This window comes from Rhinoraja longicauda, chromosome 17 (assembly GCF_053455715.1).
Source record: "Rhinoraja longicauda isolate Sanriku21f chromosome 17, sRhiLon1.1, whole genome shotgun sequence".
Classification (NCBI taxonomy): domain Eukaryota; kingdom Metazoa; phylum Chordata; class Chondrichthyes; order Rajiformes; family Arhynchobatidae; genus Rhinoraja; species Rhinoraja longicauda.
This window is the reverse complement of record NC_135969.1, coordinates 33,483,910-33,508,418: the sequence shown is the minus strand read 5'-3', so window position 1 is coordinate 33,508,418 and position 24,509 is coordinate 33,483,910. Positions and strand designations below refer to the sequence as shown.

The window sequence follows — 24,509 nt, the reverse complement described above, 5'->3', positions numbered from 1 at the left end:
TAACACAACTTGGCTGTCTGTTGGTCCATTACATAGAGGAGCCTCTACCTAAGGGGACTAAGTGCAGTCTGCATCACTTACATCTTCCACTAACCACGTTTCATTTTATTGCACCACTTGACAAGAATTCTTACTTTCTTTTGATTTGAGAAGTTGTTCGAAAAAAATCTTACTATTACCTCAAGGATTCTGAAGTTATCGTAAATTTCAAGACAGAACACGAACAAAGGAACAGCATGGAAACCCTTGTGATCAACGTAATTATATAAACACTTCAAGTATTATTGCATAATTCTGCTTTCTACCATTTACAAAATGTTCTTTAATTTATCTACATGGCAATTGAGGCAGCAGAGCAGGAGTTTGAGGTAACTTGTTAAGTGTTAGTATATAAACAGTACTGAGTATGTTAATGTTTAGGTATTTCGTTTTTTTTAAAGAGAGCGTTCCTTGCACAAATGTAAATGCGACATACCTTTCATCAGATGGCTTTGCAGGCAAGAGATGTGATAGTTTGGGGTTGTGGTGGTATTTTGCCCGAAAAGCACCTTTTTGCACAGACATGAAATGGCACACATTTAACCCTTGCAGGGTTGCAGATTTACATTATCTACAAATCTGCCACAGACAATGCCACAGACACAAAAATCTGGACTAATTCACCGGGCCAGGCAGCATCTCTGGAGAAAAGGGAAAATTGAATAATTTCTCGACCCGAAACATCACCTATTCCTTTTCTCCAACGATTTAAACCAGCATCTGCAGTTCCTTCCTACAGACAATGCCACATTACTCAAACTTTTGCTTCATTTACTTTAATGAACAATGGATTGCAAGACTGCTTTTGGCTACAACCAACTGCAAGATAAGAGAGTCACACAATAGCATTTGTAAGAAAATAACTGCAGATGCTGGTACAAATCGAAGGTATTTATTCACAAAATGCTGGAGTAACTCAGCAGGTCAAGCAGCATCTCAGGAGAGAAGGAATGGGTGACGTTTCGGGTTGATACCCTTCTTCAGACTGAAGTCTCGACCCGAAACATCACCCATTCCTCTCCTGAGATGCTGCCTGACCTGCTGAATTACTCCAGCATTTTGTGAATGGACACAATAGCATTTGTTCATCTTAGAGAAATAAACTTTAAGAATACCTATTTATGTAAACCACAAGGATATGAATAATTATTTACCGTATTTAATGGAGGTTATCCTGTAAGCAATATAATTAATGTTTGAATTATTGTTTTTCAAATTAAATTTAAATAACAATATTTCAATTAATCTGAAGTAAATGTTTGTGGAAGTTTTTAAATTATTGGCTCTTAATCTTTCTGAATGGGCTAGGTTTGTGTGCTATGATAGGATTCATTAGCTCACTGTCTGATTAAGTCAAGAGCAGGTTATTATTCTGCTATGTATGTGAGGAAATGATAAGGCTTACATTAACATAAGACAGCCTTGTGTGTTTTCTGGTGACTTTTGGAATCCTGACATCAAATACTAATTAACAAATAGGCATCAGTTAAAATACATGCAGAATATCACAAATGCAGCTGAAACAGCGTAATTGTTTAATGAAAATATAAAACAACTGAAGAGAAAGCAGACTCCAACTGATGGCATTTTAGGTCAGGATGAAAAATAGGTCCCTGAATCTGTGGGGTGACTGCTGCCACTTTGCTCTTTAAGCTCATATTCTGAAAAACATGAGCAAAACACAAAATGCTGGAGGAACTCAACTGGTCAGGCATCATCAGCCCAGTTGTATAAATATTGATTTATCTCACTTCAGGTAGTCCCGGCATTCCCTCTCTCTCTCTATCATTCCCCCACCCAAGTCGCACCAGCTTCTCGTTTTCACCCAACGAACAGCTAACAATGGCCTGTTTCCTTTATCATCACTGCTTTTTTTGCATATCTTTCATTCATTTTTCTTTATCTCTTCACATCATCGTCTATATCTCTCGTTTCCATTTTCCCTAAGTAGAAAGGGGGTCTCGACCCAAAACGTCACCCATTCCTTCTCTCCAGAGAAGCTGCTTGTCCCGCTGAGTTACTCCAGCTTTTTGTGTCTACCTGTGGAGGGAAATGGGCGGACAATGTTTTTGGTCGATACCCTCCTTGAGATTGATGGATGAGGGGAGAGAAAACTGGGAAAGAGAGGTGGAGAGAAGCAAGTGACAGGTGGATACATGCGTGGAGAGGGATGATTGGCATATAGGAGGAGTAAGTGATAAAGGCTGGAAGGAAGAGGAGGAATGAAATATAAAGCTAGAGGGGGTGATATGGGTTGAAGGAGATAGAAGGGAATGGAGATTGGGAGGATTCGAGGGAAATTGGGGATTTGGAGTAAGGAGGGATGGGAGGTGAGCAGAAAGAATAGGGGAGAGAACAGGATGACAAGGGTGGTGGGAGAAACATGGTTTGGGGGGAGGGGAGCAATGAGAAGAGGGTTCAGAGGGTTCAGAGGGTTTACTTAAAATTGGAGTATCCAATGTTCATACTGTTGAGGTGTAAGCCATCCAAGAGGAACTTGAGAGGTCCTGCTTTTTCTGGTTTGTATATGGCTCCACTGTGTCAATGGAGCAATCCGTTACTGAGAGCTCCAGCAGACCTTGACGGAGCACAACTGTTTGGCGATATGTTTGCTTAATTTACGTTTGGTCTCGTCGACATAGAGGAGGCCACACCGGGAGCATCGAATACAATAGACAAAGTTGGCAGGGATGCAAGTAAGCCATGTTCTAAATAAATGATTTAATTCTTGGTGGATTGATTAAATCTTTGTCATTTGAAGTATTCAAGCACTGATGTATTCCTACATATTCTTGTTTTAGCCCAACGAGATTGTAAATACTTTTACAATATTTAACTTTATTTTAGCCTGCATATAATTCCCTGGCTGCCCTTTGGTACCAGCAATGCAGGCTGATGCATTTTACAATTAACTGCTAATTCTTAACCTGATGACATGGTATTCTAGTCATGGCAACTTTATGATAGAGCGATCTTGATACTTTCAGAGAGACTAACTTGATATTTCAAACACAAAACCCTAATCATTAAAGCACTGATCTGTTTGCCTACATCTGCACTAAATAGCTGTGAAGTAATGGTATGACAAAATGAAAATGTTAAATGAGTCAGTTTCTGATTAAAAATGAACCTATCTATTAGGCTGGTTTGATTGTGTTCTTTTCCCCTGTTGGGCATTTCTTACATAAAGCAGTAATACTCCCTGTTGTTTCCTCAAGGAGATGTTACATATAGAATACAGGTTATATGGATTTTTCACAGCCAACCCTCGTGTTGAAAGATGGGACCCTGCTGTTATATCTTGGTCATGCACAGCATGGAAAGATGTCTCACACCTGCTCTATCTTCAATAACAAAACAAAGCCAGTGGGACGAGCCTAAGCCAACTGCTTCTTACTACCTTTATGCGCCAGAGGCAACACTTATTTTGATTTGCACCACACAAAAGTCATCAGATAACATTCAAAGTACCGAATGAGCAGCTTATCAACAGCTAGCTCCGTAAACAAGAAAAGTAATTAAATTTCAGCTTACAAACTTCAAAGAGGGAAAAACGAAAAAATTCAGCCTCGGAGCCTGAAGAAAAGTTCCAAACAACGATTTCTGCAGTAAATGTTCTTTATCACATTGTGAAGAGAGGATGATTTCATAATCCTAAAACCTGAGAATTAATCTTTTGTGCAAGAAGGAATAGGTGACGTTTCAGGTCGAGACCCTTCTTCAGACTCTGAAGTTAGACTTAGAGTCTGAAGAAGGATCTTGACCCGAAACGTCACCCATTCCTACTCTTCCGAGTTGCTGCTTGGCCTGCTGAGTGACTCCAGCTTTTAGTGTCAATCTTCGGTTTAAACCAGCATCTGCAGTTCCTTCCTACACAATCAATCTTTAGCCCTCCGTTCAAGTGAATTTTCACAGAAGGGACCTTTTCCATATGTCAAGTTAAAACAACAAAAGGAAAGTTCATTTAATATCCTTCAAAACTTTCTGATTTAATAAGTACAGCATCAAATCAGTAAAGGCTCTGGCAATGAAATATGTAAGAATTCACACTGAACCTGCATTAAAAATATCCCCTAGGTTCAGTAATCTGAATCAATTATCCTCAGAGAAAACAGGTTAGGAATTAGATTAGAAAAATATTTACCCATTTGTTAAATGTGAATCATTAATGAAAAACATTTTATGTCTGTTTTGAAGAAAATGTGGCCATTTCTTACGCATATGATATCGGGATGGTGTTGGGTTGACAATGACTACACTGGCACTCGCAGGGGGGTGAACCAATGTGATATGGTTTGTTTTGTGACAAGAAAATCCAGGTCATTGTTGGGGTACTGTCCCTCGTTGTCAGTGCGCATAGGAGGAGGATCTGGCCATCTTGGGCTTGAACTTGCAACTCAGTCCTGGTCTCAAAGAAGGAGGCACGGTGATCTCAGCCTTGTCCCTGCAGTTTACACTTGCCTTGAGGTGCTGGCAGTCACTGGCTTGTCCTGGCCGCTCAGCTTTGGGCTCAAAGAGGAGGCTTTGGCATCTCAGGCTTATCCTAATGGCTCGGTCTTTGCCTCTGTGTGAGGATGTTGCACCTCGATGTTTGTGGGCAGCTAAGAGACTCTGGCAGTCTCAGGCATGCCCTGGCCACACACACTTGGGCTCAGTGGCGACATTAGCTATTTAGGGTTTGCCCTGGGAGTTGTCTTGACCACAAAACTGTGGCACTCGTGGTCTTGGGTGTGTCCCAGTGGCTCGGTCTTCCTTCAGACCTGCAACAGGGGAACTCAGCTAGCAGGGAGGCTTCCCATTTTCTTTCTCTTCGATCCTTCATCCTTCCTTCGTCCTCCCTTCATCCACCCTTTCTTACCCTTTCTTACCCATTCTTACCCATTCTTACCCTTTCTCACCCTTTCTCACCCTTTCTCACCTTTTCTCACCTTTTCTCACCCTTTCTTACCCTTTCTTACCCTCCTGCTTCTCTCAGCTTCTCCCTCCTTCCTGATGGCTAGGGCACCTGGGTTTATAACGAGTAGGCTGACGAGGTCCAGCTTGGTCAATCCAATATGAGCTATTGAACCCAGCTGTTACTTATTTAACTGTGGCAGCCTAATGATGCTGAGGTTTAGCCTCTCTTGGACTGTCTGCCGGTGATGGGGATGAGAGCAGCATCCGAGGGAATGGTGCTGTCACACCCAATGTCCTGTGCTCCATATAATACCCATCAAGAAATTGGACAGAACTTTGCTTGTTGCATTTCACCCTGGTTTCGGTGTGATATCCCTGTCACATTTCACAAGTATTGATGGAATCAATGACTAACTTACAGAAATTGGTTAAAGAAAATCTTGGCCTACAACTTCAGTATCGGATTCAACAAGGAAAAAATAAAATCACACACTAAGCAGCAGAGCGCGTGGAGAGGGGCAATTCTAATTTTTGTAGAAATGAAGATTAATTTCTGTTTGAATAAAGCATACGTTCACTGTCTTAATTCACAGTCAATCTAGGAGAGTCTGAGTAACAAACAGTAACAAGTAGAAAGATGATAGAGGACAATGTAAACGCTCTTCTGAAGGCTTCAGAGACTTGGGATGCACAGAATACAATACAAAAAGTGTCTTGGGAATTAGTCCTATGACAGTGAGTAATCTAAACTGAGATCATCTCCTCTCTTCTTCCTGAGAATATTGAGGAGATACCGTATATTGACAAATACTCTCTTGAATCTCTACAGGTGTACAGTAGAGGGCAAATCACCTGGTTGCATCACACCCTGGTTTGGAAATTCAAACTCCCAGGAATGAAGAAGATTGCAAAAAAGTGGTGAACACTGCCCAGTCCATCACGAGCACTAACCTCCCTTCAACCATCAAAGAGGTTTACTGGAGTCACTGCCTCAAAAAGGTAGCCAGCATCGTCAGAGATCCACGCCACCTTGGCCACGCTCTCATTACACTCCTGCCATTGGGAAGATGATGTTGGAGCCTGAAAACTGTAACACCCAGATTCAGGAGTAACTTCTTCACAACAACAATCAGGCTATTAGAAAGGCCATGCTGCGTGGAACCAAAACAGACAGGATGGTGCTACAGTTTCACAGAACGATTGTCACCAATGCAATTTGCGCCAACACCATAAAAAGCACACAACTTACAACCAGATGTGAGTTTTTACACTACATCGCAACAAACTGAAAATATCATGGAGACAATAATACTCCAGCTTCCCTTTGTTCACCAGCTCCTGCACCAGATGTCATATTATAGACAATAGACAATAGACAATAGGTGCAGGAGTAGGCCATTCGGCCCTTCGAGCCAGCACCGCCATTCAATGTGATCGTGGCTGATCATTCTCAATCAGTACCCCGTTCCTGCCTTCTCCCCATACCCCCTGACTCCGCTATCCTTAAGAGCTCCATCTAACTCTCTCTTGAATGCATTCAGAGAATTGGCCTTCACTGCCTTCTGAGGCAGGGAATTCCACAGATTCACAACTCTCTGACTGAAAAGGTTTTTCCTCATCTCTGTTCTAAATGGCCTACTTCTTATTCTTAAACTGAATAAACTTATATTGTTACCGGCTCTCAATTTAACATAGGAAACATAAGAATCATCCAACTTTATCCATGATTTGCAATTCACTGCAAAAAAAATCCCAATTTCTGTTATTTATCCTTTAAGTACAGAGTGCTGTGTTCTGAATACATACTTTTTTGAACCAAACTATTTAAATGCAGTTTCTTAAAGACCACAGTAAACAGCTTTATTTTTCTGCACAGGACTGAGAGGATGAGTAATTTCTCTCCAATAAAGACTAATGAGTGATATTACATTTAAATGCTCACATTAGATATGCTTCTTCAAATTTGGTGACATTTTACATTGAAGATAATACTGAAGCAATGAGGCCTGTAATTAAACAGCCAAAAAGCTCCGATGGGAGAGAGAACAAATGTAACCTGCAAATTGACTCTATTAAAGCAAGCTGTTAGTTATCATCATGTTGTGTTTTCTTGTTTTGTGTACCAAGCAAATACTATCAATTATTAGAAGGGAGATCCATTTTTAAGCATTCTGTTACAAGTTACTGTTGAAATACGGTCCCCACCCTCTGTCAATGTGCGCGACCACCACCCATGCAACCCTATTCCTTTCCCCTCCTCTTTCTGCTCATTTCCCACCACTCCCTACTCAGTCCCCATTCCATCTGCTCTCTTTCCCCTCCAACCTATATTTCTCCCTCCAGCTTTACATTTGACTCCTCCCCTTCCTTCCTTACCTGACACTCTTTTGTACCCATTTCACCTCGAGCCTTTGTCACGACCTTCACACATTTGCCAATTCACCCCTCCTCCCCTCTATTCACCTATCACTTGCCAGGATTTGCCCACTCCTATCTCTCATTCGCAGCCTTCTCCCCACTAGTGCATCAATCTGAAGGAGGGTCCCGACCCGAATCAACATCAGCCCATTCCCTCCACAAATCCTGCCTGACCCACTGAGTTCCTCCAGCACTTTGTGTTTGGCTTAGGATTCCAGCACCTGCGGTTTCTTGAATCAACAGTTAAATCCAGTTTCCAATTTTGGTCATCATAGTGCATAAAAAAGTGAATGGGACTGAAATAAATTACCCTCTGTACCCACGTTTGCGCAAAGAAAGTCAGCCTAAATAGTTGCTTCTGATCAATATTCAGACAGCTGGAGGTACTGATGGATGAGGACATGGATGAAGTCGAAATTAACTTCAAAGTCAAATCGCAGGCTCAGGAACAAAGAAATGCAAATCAACACTTCCAATCAATAGTTCAACGATCGTAACGATCGTGTTCATTTCTGTGAGTTGAGGTAAGAGTCAATCGATTTATGATTATCAATTTATAAATCCAGGCCAATTCTTTTATCGCCCTGACTCTGCTGGTACAATAACATTAAAATTTACATGCTGCTGTTACATAGATGTACAGAACCTTCTGTACATCTGTGAAAAATATGTGTCCTCCAACTGAAAACAAACATCAGAACATTCATGTTCCGGGAGGAACTGCCGACACTGGTTTAAACCAAGACAGACACAAAAGGCTGAAGTAACTCAGCGGGTCAGGCAGCATCTCTGGAACAAAAGGAATAAGAGATGTTTCGAAACGAGAATTTTCATCATGTGAGCCAGCTCACACTTCAAAGTTCATTTACCAATTTTTATCAGATAACCAGAGAGTATTTCTATACTCTGAGATATCTCCCAAAACAGTAGATGAGATTACTGGAGAAAAGGAATAGGTGACGTTTCGGGTCAAGACCCTTCTTCAAGTCTGAAGAGGGGTCTCGACCCGAAACGTCACCTATTCCTTTACTCCAAAGATGCTGCCTGACCCGCTGAGTTACTCCAGCATTTTGTGTCTATCTTTAGTGTAAACCAGCATCTGCAGTTCCTTCCGACGCATTTAAACATCAAGGAGATTACCTCACAAAGACCGACTGAGAGTCCGACCTCGGGTGCAATCTTGGAACAATTGATGCTGGGTTTGGCACCCACTATTCTGCAATTCAATCTGTAAATCACGTTAACGTCTCAGTCTGGATAAAGTCTTCTAATCACCAAGATATTCCTCGCAATGCAATTTAACAAATTTCATTTTTCAATTCCCCAGTTTGCAACATCTCTCTTGACTGTGCTATTTGAGTAAAGCCACTCTGATAATTATTGTGCTGGCATATTTGCCCATTCCCCTGAAGCTCCACATGATGCTGTTTTTTTTTCTTCATTTAAGGCAAGTTCATTGCAGTATCTTCTTTTCAATGTGCCCTGAATCTTCCACAGAAATGTCAACAATTAGTCATTTACCTCTATAAATTTGTGAAACGTAAGAACTTTCTCAGGAACGTTTGAGGTTGAGGGGAGACTTGAGAGAAGTAATAAAATTATGAGAGGCATTGATAAGGTAGACAGTCAGAACCCTTTTCTCCCAGAGTGGAAATATCTAACAATAGACGGCATAACAGAAAGGTGAGAGGGTGTGGGGCAGATTTTTCTTTTTACACAGACTGTAGTGGGTGCATTTCCAGGGGTGGTAATGGAGGCAAATATGACAGTGGTGTTTAAGGGGCTTTTTGATAAGCACGTGAAAGTGCAGGAAATAAAGGGACATGGATCAATAATAATAACAATATATTCCTTTATTCGTCCCACACCGGGGAAATTTACAATTGGTATCACGTTTGGCACAGGCAATTTGGGCCAAAGAGTCACTAACAGGCCCATTGGCCTAAATTGCATGTGGCAAACATGATGCCAAGCTAAACTAATCTCATCTGCCTGCACTTGATCCATATCTTTATCTAAAAGAACATATCTGTACTGTTTCCACAGGTACCAAGAGTTCCTGAACTGTCAATCCGTTAATTGCATGCTATTTCCCAAATACACCCGAATTGGGTGTACATCTCGAGGAATCGTGTATCAGAGCTCAACTTGTGTGAATTGCCCAGAACATCTACAGAAAATCTGCCTTCCTATCTGACAGCAGGTCAGACCTCTGAAAGGAGAGGTACTACTGTGAAGGGGGAAGGTTAAGTAGAAAGTAATTTATCTTTTTTATTTAAATGTGTTTAAATACATTTACTTTTTAAGACTTTAACTTTTTTTTATACGTGTTAAATATTTTTATTGGTATACTTATTTTTTTCTGTACCAAATCAGGCTCGTGCTCCTAATTAAGTCCCAGATGTGGACCCAGTTGAAATGCATATTTATTTGCACTGGACTACATAGAATTAATTTATCATGGCTCTTTTATAGTCATAGAATCATAGTCATATGGTTACAGTGTGGAACCAGGTCCTTCGGCCCAACTTGCCTACACCGGCCAATATGTTCCAATTACACTGGACCCACTTGCCTGCGTTTGGCCCATATCCACCTAAACCTGTCCTATCCATGCACTTATCTAAATGTTTCTTATACGTTGGGATAGTCCCAGCCTCAACTCCCTCCTCTGGCAGCTCGTTCCATATACCCACCACCCTTTATGTGAAAAAGTTACCCCTCGGGTTCCTATTAAATCTTTCCCCCATCACCTTAAACCTATGTCCTCTGGTTCTCAATTTCCCTACTTTGGCAAGAGACCCTTTACATTGATGTCAATGACTGTCTTGATATTAAGATATATCATTTTCACGTGTTTCATTTGTTATGTTGTTTACAATGTTCTATGATTACATATTCTGTTGCAACGAAGAATTCCATTGTTCTGTTTGGGACATATATGACAATAAAACACTCTTGACCATTGAAGTCACTAATCATGTCTCCTACATCCACATCATTCATGCACTTAACAAAGACTGATTCAAGCACTGGCCGCTGTGGAACACCACCAGTCACAGGCAGCCCATCACAAACTAATTTGTGAATGCAACTTGTCCTGAATCCACCAGGTCCTGACCTTTTAGACCATACTCCCATGTGGAACCTTGTTGAGGGCAATGAAATCAATTGTGATTGAGAATAGAATGACAGAGTGATAAGTAGTCAGACTGATTTTGTCCTGCTTTCTAAGAACAGGACACATCTGGACAGTTTTGTCATCTGTTTAAATAGAAAGAAAACACTAAGTTATTTCGTGGAGTACTGCCTTTCATCACTTATAAATAAACATTTTTTCTCCGTGTAATCATGAAAAATTCTACAGTACATTTACCAATTGAGACAGTTAATGAAGTAGGCAATATGAAAATTATTAAAGCAAATAATGATTGCAGAAAATAATTTTCTGACTTTAAAATAAGGCTAATTTCTTGTAAGTGCATTGACAAAAACAACAGCCGAGTACAATTAATATAATTGTTTTTAACTTAAAATGTTAAATCAGAATATTTTAGAAGTTGTTCATAAGGTTCAGTGATTTTCAGATCAACTAATCATGAATTAGTCATGCAACAATGAACATTTTTGGTGTGAAATTAAGTACCATAATACCCTCTTAGATCTTTGACTATGCCGTACATTTACCATGGAGTAGTAAGTGATCTTTGATGTGACTGATTTTAACAGAGCTAAACATATTTGTGGTCAATTTCACACAACATCCAATATAATTAAACATCAAAATTAAACCATCACCATGATGTACTCGCTCTCTCAGCTACATAATCTTTGTAATAAATCCTTGGATGAAATTAGACTTTGGACCTTACATGATTTCATCTGCTTGATTCCACTGAATATTAATCTTCAAGTAATATTCTTCAGGTATATTTCTTGATTGCATTTAAATAATGTTGTGGTCTGGTCTACTGCAGGTGTTTATCATGTGAGTGGGGAAATGATTCACAAGGAAGGTGCACAATATAAGAGAAAAATCTATCACAGAGCAAGAAAAAGTCAATTTATGACCTCAATATTGGCAACCGTGATCCCTGACCTTCTTGTGAGCAGTGATTATATTGTTTCACTCCCACGTCTTGTGGTCGCTTATGTAATTAAAACTATAATTGCTGCAATGAGAAGTGTAAACGTAATATGATTGTTCTGTCAGGTTAAATTTAAAGGAGATAAATGAAGACTAACATCATTAAAAACATTAAAGTTGGACCTGTTCTGAATCCTTAAATGTGACTGAACTTTAGCAGGTAAAAAAACCCATATTGTAGCTACGGTAAGAATTAAATATTAATATATTTGTGAAAGTGTTCTTCCAAATGATTACATATAATGCTGCAAGATATTTCTATTCGGCAGCCCAGCATGGCATCTATTCAATCCTGACACAAAGGATGAAAGTTTCCTCTGCCTACTATCTGCAATCAACAGCACCAAAGGAGTTTCAAATAAGCCTGTGTGAATCAAAACTTTACGGAGTACTAAAGATATAAATTCCCTAACGCCCTGTCAAATTGCATCAAAGCTTCGCTATTTTTATGCTCCATATCCCATGCAACAAAGCTACTTTTCCATTCGCCTTTCTATTTATTTGTACTTGGTCCCTTCATCTCAGTTATTAATATCGATAGTAAATTGCTGAGGTCCCAGCACTGATCCCTGCAGTTACTGATTGCCAACCTGAAACTAACCCATCTTACCTATGTGTCTGATTCCTATTCATTAGTTGCCCTTCTGAACAGGCCAATATTTTATCTCCAAACCCTTGCACTCTTGTGGAATGATCTTTTATGTCACATCTTATTAAATCCCTTCCGGAGATTCAAACATACTTCAACTGGTTTCACTGTTTGCTTCATCCTCAAATAACTCAAGTGAAATTGTCAAAAACAAGGTCGCTTCTCGAACGCCATGTTGACTCTGCTTGATTGTCTTTAATAACTGGTTCCTGTCTCTCTCCTTTCTTGAATAGTGGCTATACATTTGCACTCTTCTAACCCTCGTTAATCTCTCATAAAGTTACGGAATTTTGCTGGATTATAACATGAACACTCTTACCATTTCGAGCCTTTACCCTCACTCAATTTCTCCTAAATCATCAGCTAGGATCACCATTAATCTGAAACTCAAGTGGACTAGCCAAATCAATGTTTTGCTTACGAAAAGTGATTCCAGTCCAGGAGTTGGGTGAGTGGTTCAAGTCTTGAGTCACTCACCAAAGCATCTCTAAACAGAATAATCTAAAATATGATTGTGCTTTATTTATGTTGTGTTGTCCTCTTTCTGCAATTTATGTCATTTTAGAGATGTGTTTAAGAATTCTTGGCAAGTTGATGCAGCACAACTGTTCAAAGGTGTTTAGGTCATGGGTGACTGTTCTGATGGACAATGTGCCAATTACATGGAGTGCTTTGCCATTGATCTTAAGGTTCTGGAGATATGTTGTCGTTTCAAACATCAAACTAAATGGAAGTATTTAGTCAGGCATCTCACATGTCTCACATGTACATTTAGTCAGGGATGTGTTTATTGAATGGCGGTGCTGGCTCGAAGGGCTGAATGGCCTCCTCCTGCACCTATTGTCTATTGTCTATCTCATTGTGTGTGTGGAATCTTAGCATCAGACCAATGTCATAAAATTGACAATATGGAATATGTTATTATGGGTGGGGTTTAAAATGTATTTTAAGTGTTGTAATCGCATCTGCCTTTGCCACTTTTCTTGAGTAGATGAAGAATCCAGAGCAGGCAAAAGTAGCAGCAGAAATACCAGGCCCTGGTGTTACTGGGGTTTGTTCTATTATTTCTAATCCCTATGCTTTTAGGCAATATGTACTTAGGATCCTTATGTTTGTGCACTGAGCTCTTTATCCAGCTCACACACTGGTATCCAAAAGAAACAACAGGCCAATGTGACATCTTATCACGGAAAAGTGTCTGGCTTGAAGTATGGTAGAATAATAATGAATAAACAAAAACAAAAGACTGATCATATTTAATTTTAGGCACTGCAAGATCAGGCTTGGAGAGGCTCTCTGTGGTGTTGAGAGTCCTGCCTGAATAGATGCACACAAATGAGCCAAAGATTGTTCTGACCATGTTTGTGAGAAGACCAGAAATGCTAACCCAGAGGAACTGTGAACAATAAACCTGCAGGAACATGACATGCTTTTTAATATATTAAAAAATGCTCCCACTTTCAAAATAGAAAGCATGAAAAATAAAGAAAAAATACATGTCCGTAAAATAATTTGAATAATATATGTCAGAATGGATAATATGAAAATTTGACTGAAACCTTTATAGAAATATATTTATTTTAACAGCAGAGCCCAAATAAAGTGGCAGACAGAGTGATTTATGGTCCACAGTCATTTGAAATGTTTGATGTTGGCTTTGTTGGGAATATTGCAGAGAAAATTACATTTAAGCAGTTCATTTATTAAATTACAACAGCTTGTTTCAGCAATATTACACATGTGCATGTAATTAAAATAAAGATATAAATGATCTCAAAAATCACCCTTTGAATGCATATCAGTTAACGGCATAAAGTGCACCTTTATCCCATTTCAAAACAGTAAAAATTAAATATTTAATCATCTCAGGAAAGTAATGAAGAAATATTTTATCAACTCTGCTTTAATTATCCAACATATACTTTATTTTAATAATTTGTTCTCATTCTCATGGGTCTAGGTTCTTCAATATTATTTTCAGATTTGTTAATTCTCCCCTTGTGACCTGCACAGTAATGAATTATCATTGCTTATCCTGTAAGAACTCAGCTACTTATTAGCTATTTCATTCTATTTGATTTGGATTGTTAATGCTGCTCCTTATATGGGTGACTGACCTGAAAACGTCCTTGCTTACCAAAGAAACGCTGTCCCACGATTCCCTGAAATACAAGAGCATCATGTTCTAGGAGCCACTTTTCCAGCTTTGTGACCTAAGCCACTTTGTACAAACCGTGGACCAGAAACTCCATCAGATGGCATTGTTTTTTTTAAGCACAATACAAAGCACAGGCGGCATGGTGTTGTGGCGGTAGAGCTACTGCCTTACATTGCCAGAGACCCGGGATCGATCCTGACTATGGATGCCGTCTGTACGGAGTTTGTACGTTCTCCCCGTGACCGTGTGGGTTTTCTCCGAAATCCTCGGTTACCTCCCACACTCTAAAGATGTACAGGTTTGTAGGTTAATTGGTTTGGTGTAGATGTAAAATTGTCCCAAGTGTGTGTACCGTAGTGTTAGTGTGCGAGGATCGCTGGCCGCTGCAGACTCGGTGGGCCAAAGGGCCTGTTTCCGCACTGTGTCTCGATACAAAATCAACCAAAGGGAAACATCTGTTCTAGAATACACCTTTCCAAAACGTGGTCACATTTAACCTTTTTACGTAGAATTTAAAATTCTTGCCAGGTTTTCAATGCTTGTGTTTTGTGTGTATGGACCATATAAAACCATTTCTTTCTTAAGCTTCCCTGCTGAAATTGTATGTTTTTTTTCCCACTCAAAACCTCTCAACAACTTTCTCTGTGACTGACTTGCAGTAGTACTCCTGTGCTGTTTAAAAGGGGTATCAACTGCTTTCATCTTTATCAGGGAGTCAGTTGCAGATCTGTTTCGATTCTTGTAGGTTTATCAAAATGGAGAAGGAACTTAAAAGTGACATATTTCTTTTTTCATCAAATGCCATCTACCAAGGGTGCTGTAATATAGTCCTGCTCCAATTTTTAAATGATCAGAAGTGGTAGGAAATGGTTCAAGATGAAATTTTTGGGGGATAAACAGACATTTATCCCCCAATAACTCAGGAGGAAGTGTACTTATATCGCCAGCTTTTTAATGCTTCTATTCTTTGAGGAGTCCAAGAATTTCAAAGGCAATGGTGGCAAATTACCGAGAGAGGATCAGCCATCAACCCATGCCAGAGACTTTTGCTGCCCAACAGCACCAGAGACCTAAGTTCGATCCTGCCTATGGGTGCTGTCTGGACGGAGTTTGCATATTCCCCCTGTGACCTGCATGGGTTTTCTCCAGATGGTTACCTCCCACAATGCAAAGATGTGCTGGTTTGTAGGTTAATTGGATTCTGTAAATTGTCCGTCGTATGCAGGATAGAACAAGTGTACGGGTGATCAACGGTCGGAGTGGACTCATTGGATCGAAGGGCCTGTTTCCACACTGTATTGCTAAACTAAACAACTTCGAGGGGTGGAGGTTGCTATCGTACTAATTTCTGAATCTCCAGATTATTCCAGACAGCAGCAACCATTTACTGCAGTTGACAGCTTAGCACTGCACGGGCATGTTACTGTTGGTCTCTATTTGAGGAGAGGGGACTTTATCACATGTACCTTGCCGATAGACCAGGATGGGCAAGGGTTACAATCGTCCCAAATGTTCAGGAATTGATTGACTACATTGACCCAGCATCCCAAGCTTCCCTGGTGAATCACAAAGGTCATCGCTCTCTCATGGGGGCGTCTAAACAATAAGAGCCCCATGGAAAAATGTGCCAAAATGTGAAAAAGGCCCATTCAGTTTAAGAAAATAATTGCAGATGCTGGTACAAATCAAAGGTATTTATTCACAAAATGCTGGAAATGTATTTATTTATTCACAAAATGGCCCATTTAGTTAGTTCAGTTTAAAGATACAGCATGGAAACAGGCTCTTCGGCCCACTGAGTCAGCACCTGCCAATGATCCCTGCACATTAACACTATCCTACACACACTCGGAACAATTTACATTTATTTTAAGCCAATCAACCTACAAACCTGTACGTCTTTGGAGGCGTTTAGTTTAGAGATACAGCGCAGAAACAGGCCCTTTCGGCCCACCGGGTCTGCGCCAACCAGTGATCCCCGCATATTAACACTATCCTACACACACTATGGACAATTTTTACATTTACCAAGCCTATTTACCTACATACCTGTACATCTTTGGAGTGTGGGAGGAAACAGATTTCTCGGAGAAAATCCATGCAGGTCACGGGGAGAACGTACCAACTCCATACAGACAGCACCCGGTAGTCGGGATCGAACCCAGATCTCCTGCACTGTATTCGCTGTGAGGCAGCAACTCTACTGCTGCGCCACCAGGCACTCGTATCAAAGAGAACATTCTCCAGTACCTTGAATGGTGATGTTCTGTACGTCTGCCTTTGAGAACTGGCTGAATGGGCAAGTGCCAGCAGTTGTGAGAAGGAACATCAGCTTTTCAGTAATTTTTGCTGTGTGTTAGATCCAGCACAGCATTTCATAAAGGAGCCCGACAGTTTCTTCAAAAATGCCGTGTACTATGTTGTGATCGTTTTAGAGCGTTAAAAAAATAGAATTAGGGAGACCTAGATTGACATTTTATTCCAGAAAGAAAATGTTACAAAAAATTCTCGGTCATCATATTTGACTTTGTGTTGGAGAATGAATGCATTCAGTTGAAATGGTTTCAACTCAAAATGGCTTGTTCACTCAAGCACTTTCATCTGCCGATTAACATAGCTGATATCAATTCCAACTGCCTCACACAATCATGCTTCATTTCCCAAGGCAGTCAGTTTCTAACAAAGTTGTCAGCAGAAAATTTAAAATTAAGCATGTTCTTTTCAGATATTGCTGCTCAATCTCAGGGCACCAAGATTTATGTTGTGATACGGAGCTCACAATAAAATAGTAAATTCTGGTTAATTTAAATAACTTTGAAGCTCATAATTGGTAGATTTTTATTTTAATCGAAAATGTAACAAGGTTAAAATAATACAGCAAAATATAGGTTTCACAATCTTTCACGGACTAATCGATCATCTTCTCCTCAGAAGCACTTATGTTCTTAATCCTTCCACATTCACAAAAAGCAATTTATCCCCAAATTTAGAGACTTTTCCAAAATCTCTGTCCAATATCAATGGTGCAGGCACATTTCAGACCAACTTACTTCATTTATACTCACTCTGAATCCAAGCACACATGGGAGCTCTCTGTGCAACACTACCTTCATCCACCAGGTGGCACCGCGATGGTAGCTTCGCCTCCAGTCTGTCTTTTTCGTCTTTTTTTGTTTGTTTTAGTGTGTTTAATGTTCTCTGGTTTATTTTATGTGGGGGGTGGGGGAGGGGGTCAGGGGAAACTTTTTTTCAATCTCTTACCTTGCCTGAGATGCGATTGTTTTCCGGATCGTATCTCCGGTCGCTCTGTGGCCAAACAACTTGGAGCTAGAGGCCTTGCTCGAGACTGTCTTTGTGCCCCACCGCGGGGACATGGACTTACCATTATAGTGCGCGATCCGTTGCCTCGGACACTCCAACCGCGGCTTATGGATTTCACCATCGAGGAGCTCGCAGTCTCGGGTAGAGACCGATGTCGGGAGCTCCAAACGACATAGAAGGTTTCGACCAGCCCCACTCCGGGTCCGATCGCTCGGTGCAGGGGAGCTGAGATTCCCCCCCGATGCAGGAGCTTGATCACCTCAACGAGGCAGGCCTGACCGCCGGCTACGGGAGTCAAGATCGTCCCGTCAACGGAAGGCTCGAGGCCCCCGACCGTGGGAGGACAAAGAAGGGAGAGATTTAACTTTTTTCGCCTTCCATCACAGTGAGGAATGCGGAGGAGTCACTGTGGTGGATGTTCATGGAAAAATGTATTTTGTGTGTTCTATTGCTTTTTAATTGGCCTGACTGTATGGCAAATGAAATTCCTCGTATGTTGCAAAACATACTTGCTAAAGTATGATTATGATTATGACCTTGTGGGTTCCGTCAACATAAAATTCCTGCTTCATTCTGGGAATTTCTGCTGAATGGCAAGACCAGGATATTCTAGCTTCAGTTCGCATGAAACATTCTCCAGGATCAAGGCCGCAAGATCAGGAAGTATGAATATCATCAGATTGAATCAAAAACAACATTCCTCACAAATCCAAAGATCAGCATATCACTGCTTCATAAAGAGCCAACAATCCTAAACTCCAATGATTAGAAACTGCCCAAACCATCTATCTAGAGAATAGCGCAAGGAACTGCAGATACTGGTTTACAAGAAAAACAAGTGATGGTGTAACTCAGTGGGTTAGGTAGCATCACTGGAAGACATGGATAGGTTGGGACCCTCCTTCAGAATTCTTCAAACTAGATAACCACTGAGAAGTCAAATCCTCAATATTCATTATTTTAACAAAAAATCTGCAAAATACTAAACATAATTACTAACTATATTTAAACATAAGCTTCAAAGCTTTGGGAATCCAGGTTTGATACTGACACCAGGTGGAGTTTATTCTCCCCATTAAAGTATCAAGCTCCTTTTTGGTGCTCTAACTTTCCTCTCACACCATCATTTCACAAAGACACTCTCTTAAATCAATTGGCTGCTGTATACCTGCTGTACAGGGAAAAATAGGGCAATTGATAGGTATGATTAAATGAGAATAAGTCACAAGGGAAAAGAAGGAAATAACGAGGGGAAGAATTGGACCAATTTGATTGCTCCTGCTGGGATGGCGAAATGGAACATATGGTCTCCTGTGTTGAAATAAATAAAGACTAAAGTATTGATATGCAAACATGTTTTTCATCTGATACTGGGGTCAACTAAAAGCCATCAAAATAATGTGTTGCATTTCATGACCTCAGGACATCTTCAAGTGCAGTTTTAATATCAGAAATGCAACACTTAATGCAAGTTCTAAATCATTCCACAAACAGCAAGTGATAGTGATTGATAGGTGAATATTGTCAAGGGCATTGTGAGTACAGCACCAACCATTTTTTTGACATAGTATCATGGATTTTTTTCAAACCTTTCTAAGAGAGCAGATAAGCATCAAAATTAACACCACATCTTGTTGAACTGCACACCCACATCTGTGTACTGGAATGCCAGACAGCTTACTGATTCATGATATATTAGTCTCCCAAGTTTCTCAGCTGCTTCATCAATCGGCTTCCATTCATCAGAAGGTTACAAGTCAAGATCGTTCCTTCATTCAGATCATGCGCAACTTCTGTTGATGCAGCAACCCAAGACTAAATCTCAGGACTGGGCTAAGAAACAAATTCCATAACACATAAGTTGTATGTTATGATTTGTTGAAAACAAGTGAAAATCCTGCCACTTGATGTTAAATATCACCAGAATCATGAAGTTCTGCCTTACAAAGATTGTCACCATTGATTCAATGCTGAATGAGTTTGTCTTTATTGTTTGGATTTGTGCTGTTTCAATATTCATGTGGCTCAGCACTCATCCAGGGTAGTTTTTGTGATTGTTCTTAATATTCTAGACTCAATTGTGCCAGCAGTATGAATATATCCACGATTTATTACATGAGTGTCACTTCATCTGCACTTCCTTCCCCTGAAACATGTACCACTGACAGCGACAATATTGTCAGAACTCCAATACTTTCGTGATTATTCAGTGTTCCTGCTCCATCTTTGTGAAGTCCTAGAGTGTGCTCACCAATGCCATTCTTGATATACACAGTAAGGGTTGAGCATTTGGGATACCACATTTAATGCTTTGTCAAAAAGACATTGGTAAAGTTTTAGCCATGGTTCAGTAAAATAATCGCACTTACAAATCATAAGATTGCGGGTACAAGTTCCAAAGAACCAAGCACACGATTGGATTCAATTGCAGTTCCGAAGGATTGCTACACTATCAGAAGCATCACCTTTCAGGTAAACGATTATCTCAAGTGCTTTGTGCCCACAAAAGATCACAAGACTCCATTCATTGAGTACACAATGTTTTAGAATATCTTGAAATCAGAACGGAAACTAAATATATGTAAATCGTTCAAATTTCATCAGAACAGATCATATTATTTTCCAGTACCACAGAACCTGGTTGAATGATTCCCTTGAAGTTATTTGAGCAGATTAGTATGAAGAAGCTATTTTATAATTCCCTACATTATCAATTCTTTACAACAGGCTTAAACAGGTCTTCCGTAAACCTGCTACAACAGCTCGCCATTTTTTTGATGGATTCCCTTTTTTATTGTCCTTTTAACTATATTTACATAAGCTTTCTTGGTCATTTTTGCATTTGTCTCCACTGATTCATTGGTGGAGTATTTTTGTCTCTCTCTGGGAACAAATTCTTTGACAATACCTTCTTAAACTTTTAAACATCATCTTAAACATCATCTTTTCTTAAACGTCATCTCCAATTTCTCCTTGCATCTGAGGTCTTTCACCCTTGTTATCATCCTGAGAAATCACCATTGATGCAATACTTGTCCTCCCACCTCTTCCTCTCCTGCCAATTAGGGACACAAACAACTTCTCCAAGTAGGGCACCAGTTCATTCGGTGCTTACAATGTGGCCTCCTCTGAGTGGCACGGCGGTAGAGCTGCTGCCTCACAGTGTCAAAGGCCCGCGTTCAATCCTCACTACAACAAGGAGTTAAACTGCCCCTTCAAATCTGCATTATTTCACCATCCCACAGAAATCCCTTTTGGAGCCATAGAGTATGGAGTCAGGCCATTCAGCCCAGTGTGTCCATGCTGACCAACTTGGCATTCTGGACAAGTCCCATATGCCTGCATTTGGCTGATATCTTTCCAAACCTTTCCCATCCATATATCTGTCCAAATCACTTTTGATAGTTGCAATTGTAGATACCTTCAGCTTGTTCCAGATAAGGTCTACCTTCTGATTGAATTAGTTGCCCCTGAGGTTCCTCTTAAATCTCTCCCCTCTCATCTTAAGCCTATGCTTAAGAGTGTACTCTTAAAAATGATACTCATGGAGATAGCATAAGATTATAACACTGCCAAAATCTGATGTGTGCCTCCTTCGTTTTCCAGAGCCTCATTCAGGGTTCCATAAGCTTGCCAGCCTTGCCCTTCACCCTGACAGAAACTTGTTGGCCCCGTACTGCTCTCTCACTTTTGAAAGCCTCCCATTTGCCATCTATCGCCTTCCAATTCCAAACTTGCTCTTACTCATCTTCTCTGCTACCTAAACAACTTGTTTCTCTCCCTATCAGATGTGATGAGGAGTCTGAGATCTGAAGCATTCAATATTTCTCTATCTGCAGATGCTGCCTGACCTGCTGCATTTTTTTTCAGCATTTCAAATCTTCATTGTTTGTTCTCCAGAAAGAGACATCAAATTTATTCATATTACAGTGCTCAAATCACCATGAAAAGATTTTTTTCCACAGTACCCTCCTATTTTTATATTACGTTTGGGGGTATTTAAAGTGGAGATTAAAATATCTTTGAGTGATTAGAAAATTGAGGGCTATAAGAAACGGGCAGATAAGAGATGAGGTCTGGAACAAATCAACCACAGTTGTATTGAATGGTTGGACGAGCTTAAGGTTTCTACTCCTACTCCTATTTTCTTATGTTCTTACCAAGTGATTTTTCCCACGCACACGAGCAGCTTCAGAAAATTATTCATGCAAACTTATTGTTTTGCTGCTCTTTTGTGACCTCTGGCCTATTTCCAGTTCTTTTTCTTTTTATTCTTAAAAATAACTTGCTCTCCTTTATTACAGCTTCAACCTTCCAATAATCAGTTTATAGAAACAGAGAAACATAGAAAATAGGTGCAGGAGTAGGCCATTCAGCCTTTCGAGTCAGCATCACCATTCAATATGATCATGGCTGATCATCCAGAATCAGTACCCTGTTCCTGCTTTCTCCCCATATCCCTTGATTCTGTAAGCCCTTATGTCCGTTATGTCCTTCAGAACAGGGCAAGTGTTTTGTGATTTCAGCACATTTTGTTATCCATTTCCCCAAATACAAATTAGCTACACATAATGTAAACAAAAGTAAAGGAAATCAACTCAAAGTTAATTCCTCTAATCTTTGCTCAATTCAATTGGCTTCCATTAAACCTAACCCTTTTCTTTTGTATGCCAACCAATGTCATATCTGTGCTGATATATTTTCTCTGATACTATTTGATGGTACAGGGAAATCAAACCGTAATTCCCTGTCGCCTCACTTCTTTTATCTGGACAGTGTTCTGCCGACCTGTTCAGCTTATCTTGCTTGTCGACAATATACATTTCGGAAGACTGTGTGTTAAGGCAAGATTGGATTTCATTCCCCTGTTTACCAAGGTGGATTGGGAGTATCAACGGCCGACAATATTTCAAATGTGATCATCCAACTTCACAGAAGAATGGATTACTGAAGGCAGATACTCAAACAAAGGACAACATTGTTACGTTACAGAGGGCCGGCAATGGGAACATCTTACTCTGCTCAATTTTAGTGCTGACACAATAACTGCAATAACAATATACTTTATTTTCTAAGCATTTTAGAACTCGGTGACTAATATTTTTTTTAATGAATTGATCAGACAGATTTGACTTCACTGTCTATTATCCAATTACAGCATGCTCTTCATAAAATTAATATTATGCGGTTATTGCAAACTATTAAAGACAACCTCTGTCAGAAAGTCAAGCTGCCTTAATGAAATGAGTGCCACTTTTCATTAAAGCAGAGTCCAGGCAACCCATACAGTCACTACTGTCATTAAAGCATTATATGCAATCAACAATATCTAGACTTGCTTGCAAGAATGTGATGAAATTATTGCCATTGGTAAACAATGCCAAATATGCAATATTTGAGATTTTTTTAAATGGTTTCCTTGAATCATGTCTACTAGCCTCGTACTAACCTCGCACCAGTAAATACATTTGTAAATCATTTCATTAAATCGGTACCTTTCACCATCAATGTTCCTGTGCTGTTGGCTAACCCAAAGTAATTCCGAGCAATGCAAGCATAGCGTCCGCCATCCTTCTTTGTCACGTTAGCTATTCTGAGACTGCCATCCTCCAGGATAATTTTTCTAAAAAAGAATAAAACTTGATCAATAATTTTCCAATCACACAAAACTAACGATTAAATAATTAGTATGTTTATCTTGTATTCAGAGCACAATATTATTAATTATTACTGGTCGTTAAGTCAAATCAACCCAAATACAAGAAGCTTTCAGTTCACATGTCAACCATTTCTATTTGTGTGAGCTCATTATCATCGCAGTTCCCCTCACTTCAAAGTTATTTCGTGACCCATGTGGATTTGATGCAGTGAGGTATTCAGGCAACTTCGAGAAGGCCAGTATTTGAATTGAGCCACTTGTTCAATTTGCAGGTCTTTGTATCGTGTCCACATCACAAGATTAGATATTGTTCAGTCAGAGCTGCATACAATGGAGTCTTGTGCTTCTTGCGCTTCTTGCGCTTCTTGTGCGTAGTGGTGGAAAGATTGGAGGAAACATGGCTGTGACGTGAATGCTCTTTCCTTGACCCCAATTTGCAGGTTTCCTGGGTTTACTGAGCAGAACACAACTGAGTAAGGAAGGAAAATTAATGTTGTTCTTCCAATCGTTCCCCAACCCTCCACAAAATCTAAAGCAAAATCTCTCCTGAGATTACACTCTCCTTTCTTGGTCCTGATGCAGGATCTCATCCCGAAACGCTGACAATTCCGTTCCCCCCACATTTGCTGCTTGACCTGCTAAGTTTCTCCTGTGGTTTGCATTTTTTTTTAAACTAAAGCAAATAGATTAAAACAATTATTTTACTTTCTTATCTGCAGACCTGGAATTGGAGTTCCACAAGTGTGACTTGGAACAGAATCCAAGTGGTGACTACCCAGTGTAACATTGCAGAAGCCCAGCAATTTTTGGCCTTGTTGTTGGGCTCCATGGGGCACTGAAGCCAAATGACAGACTAAGCACCAAAAATCCATGAGTCAACCCACAGCACCTATGCCTAAGTCTCAGGTTGACGTTACTCTGAATGGGCAATTTTTGGTGGTTCATAAGTTCATAGGTTCTAGAAGCAAAATTAGGCCATTCGGCTCATCAAGTCTACTCTGCCATTTAATCATGGCTGATCTATCTTTCCTCTCAACCCCATTCTCCTGCCTTCTCCCCATAACCCTTGACACCTGTTCTAATCAAGAAACTGTCAATCTCCGCCTTAAAAATATCCATTAACAGCCATCTGTGGCAATGAATTCCATAGATTCACCACCCTCTGATCAAATAAATTCCTCCTCATCTCCTTCCTAAAGGTACGTCCTTTTATTCTGAGGCT

General features: G+C 40.1%; 1 protein-coding gene across 6 annotated transcripts in view; it reads right to left on the bottom strand.

The window, feature by feature from the left end:
- Positions 1-24,509, bottom strand: part of LOC144601918 (contactin-4-like) — a 1,542,817-nt gene that overhangs the window by 221,532 nt on the left and 1,296,776 nt on the right. For all 6 annotated transcript variants that reach the window (XM_078414484.1, XM_078414490.1, XM_078414489.1 and 3 more), the window contains one exon: positions 23,124-23,251. In XM_078414484.1, the coding sequence (XP_078270610.1) occupies positions 23,124-23,251 (128 nt within the window). The remainder of the gene's footprint in view (positions 1-23,123; positions 23,252-24,509) is intronic.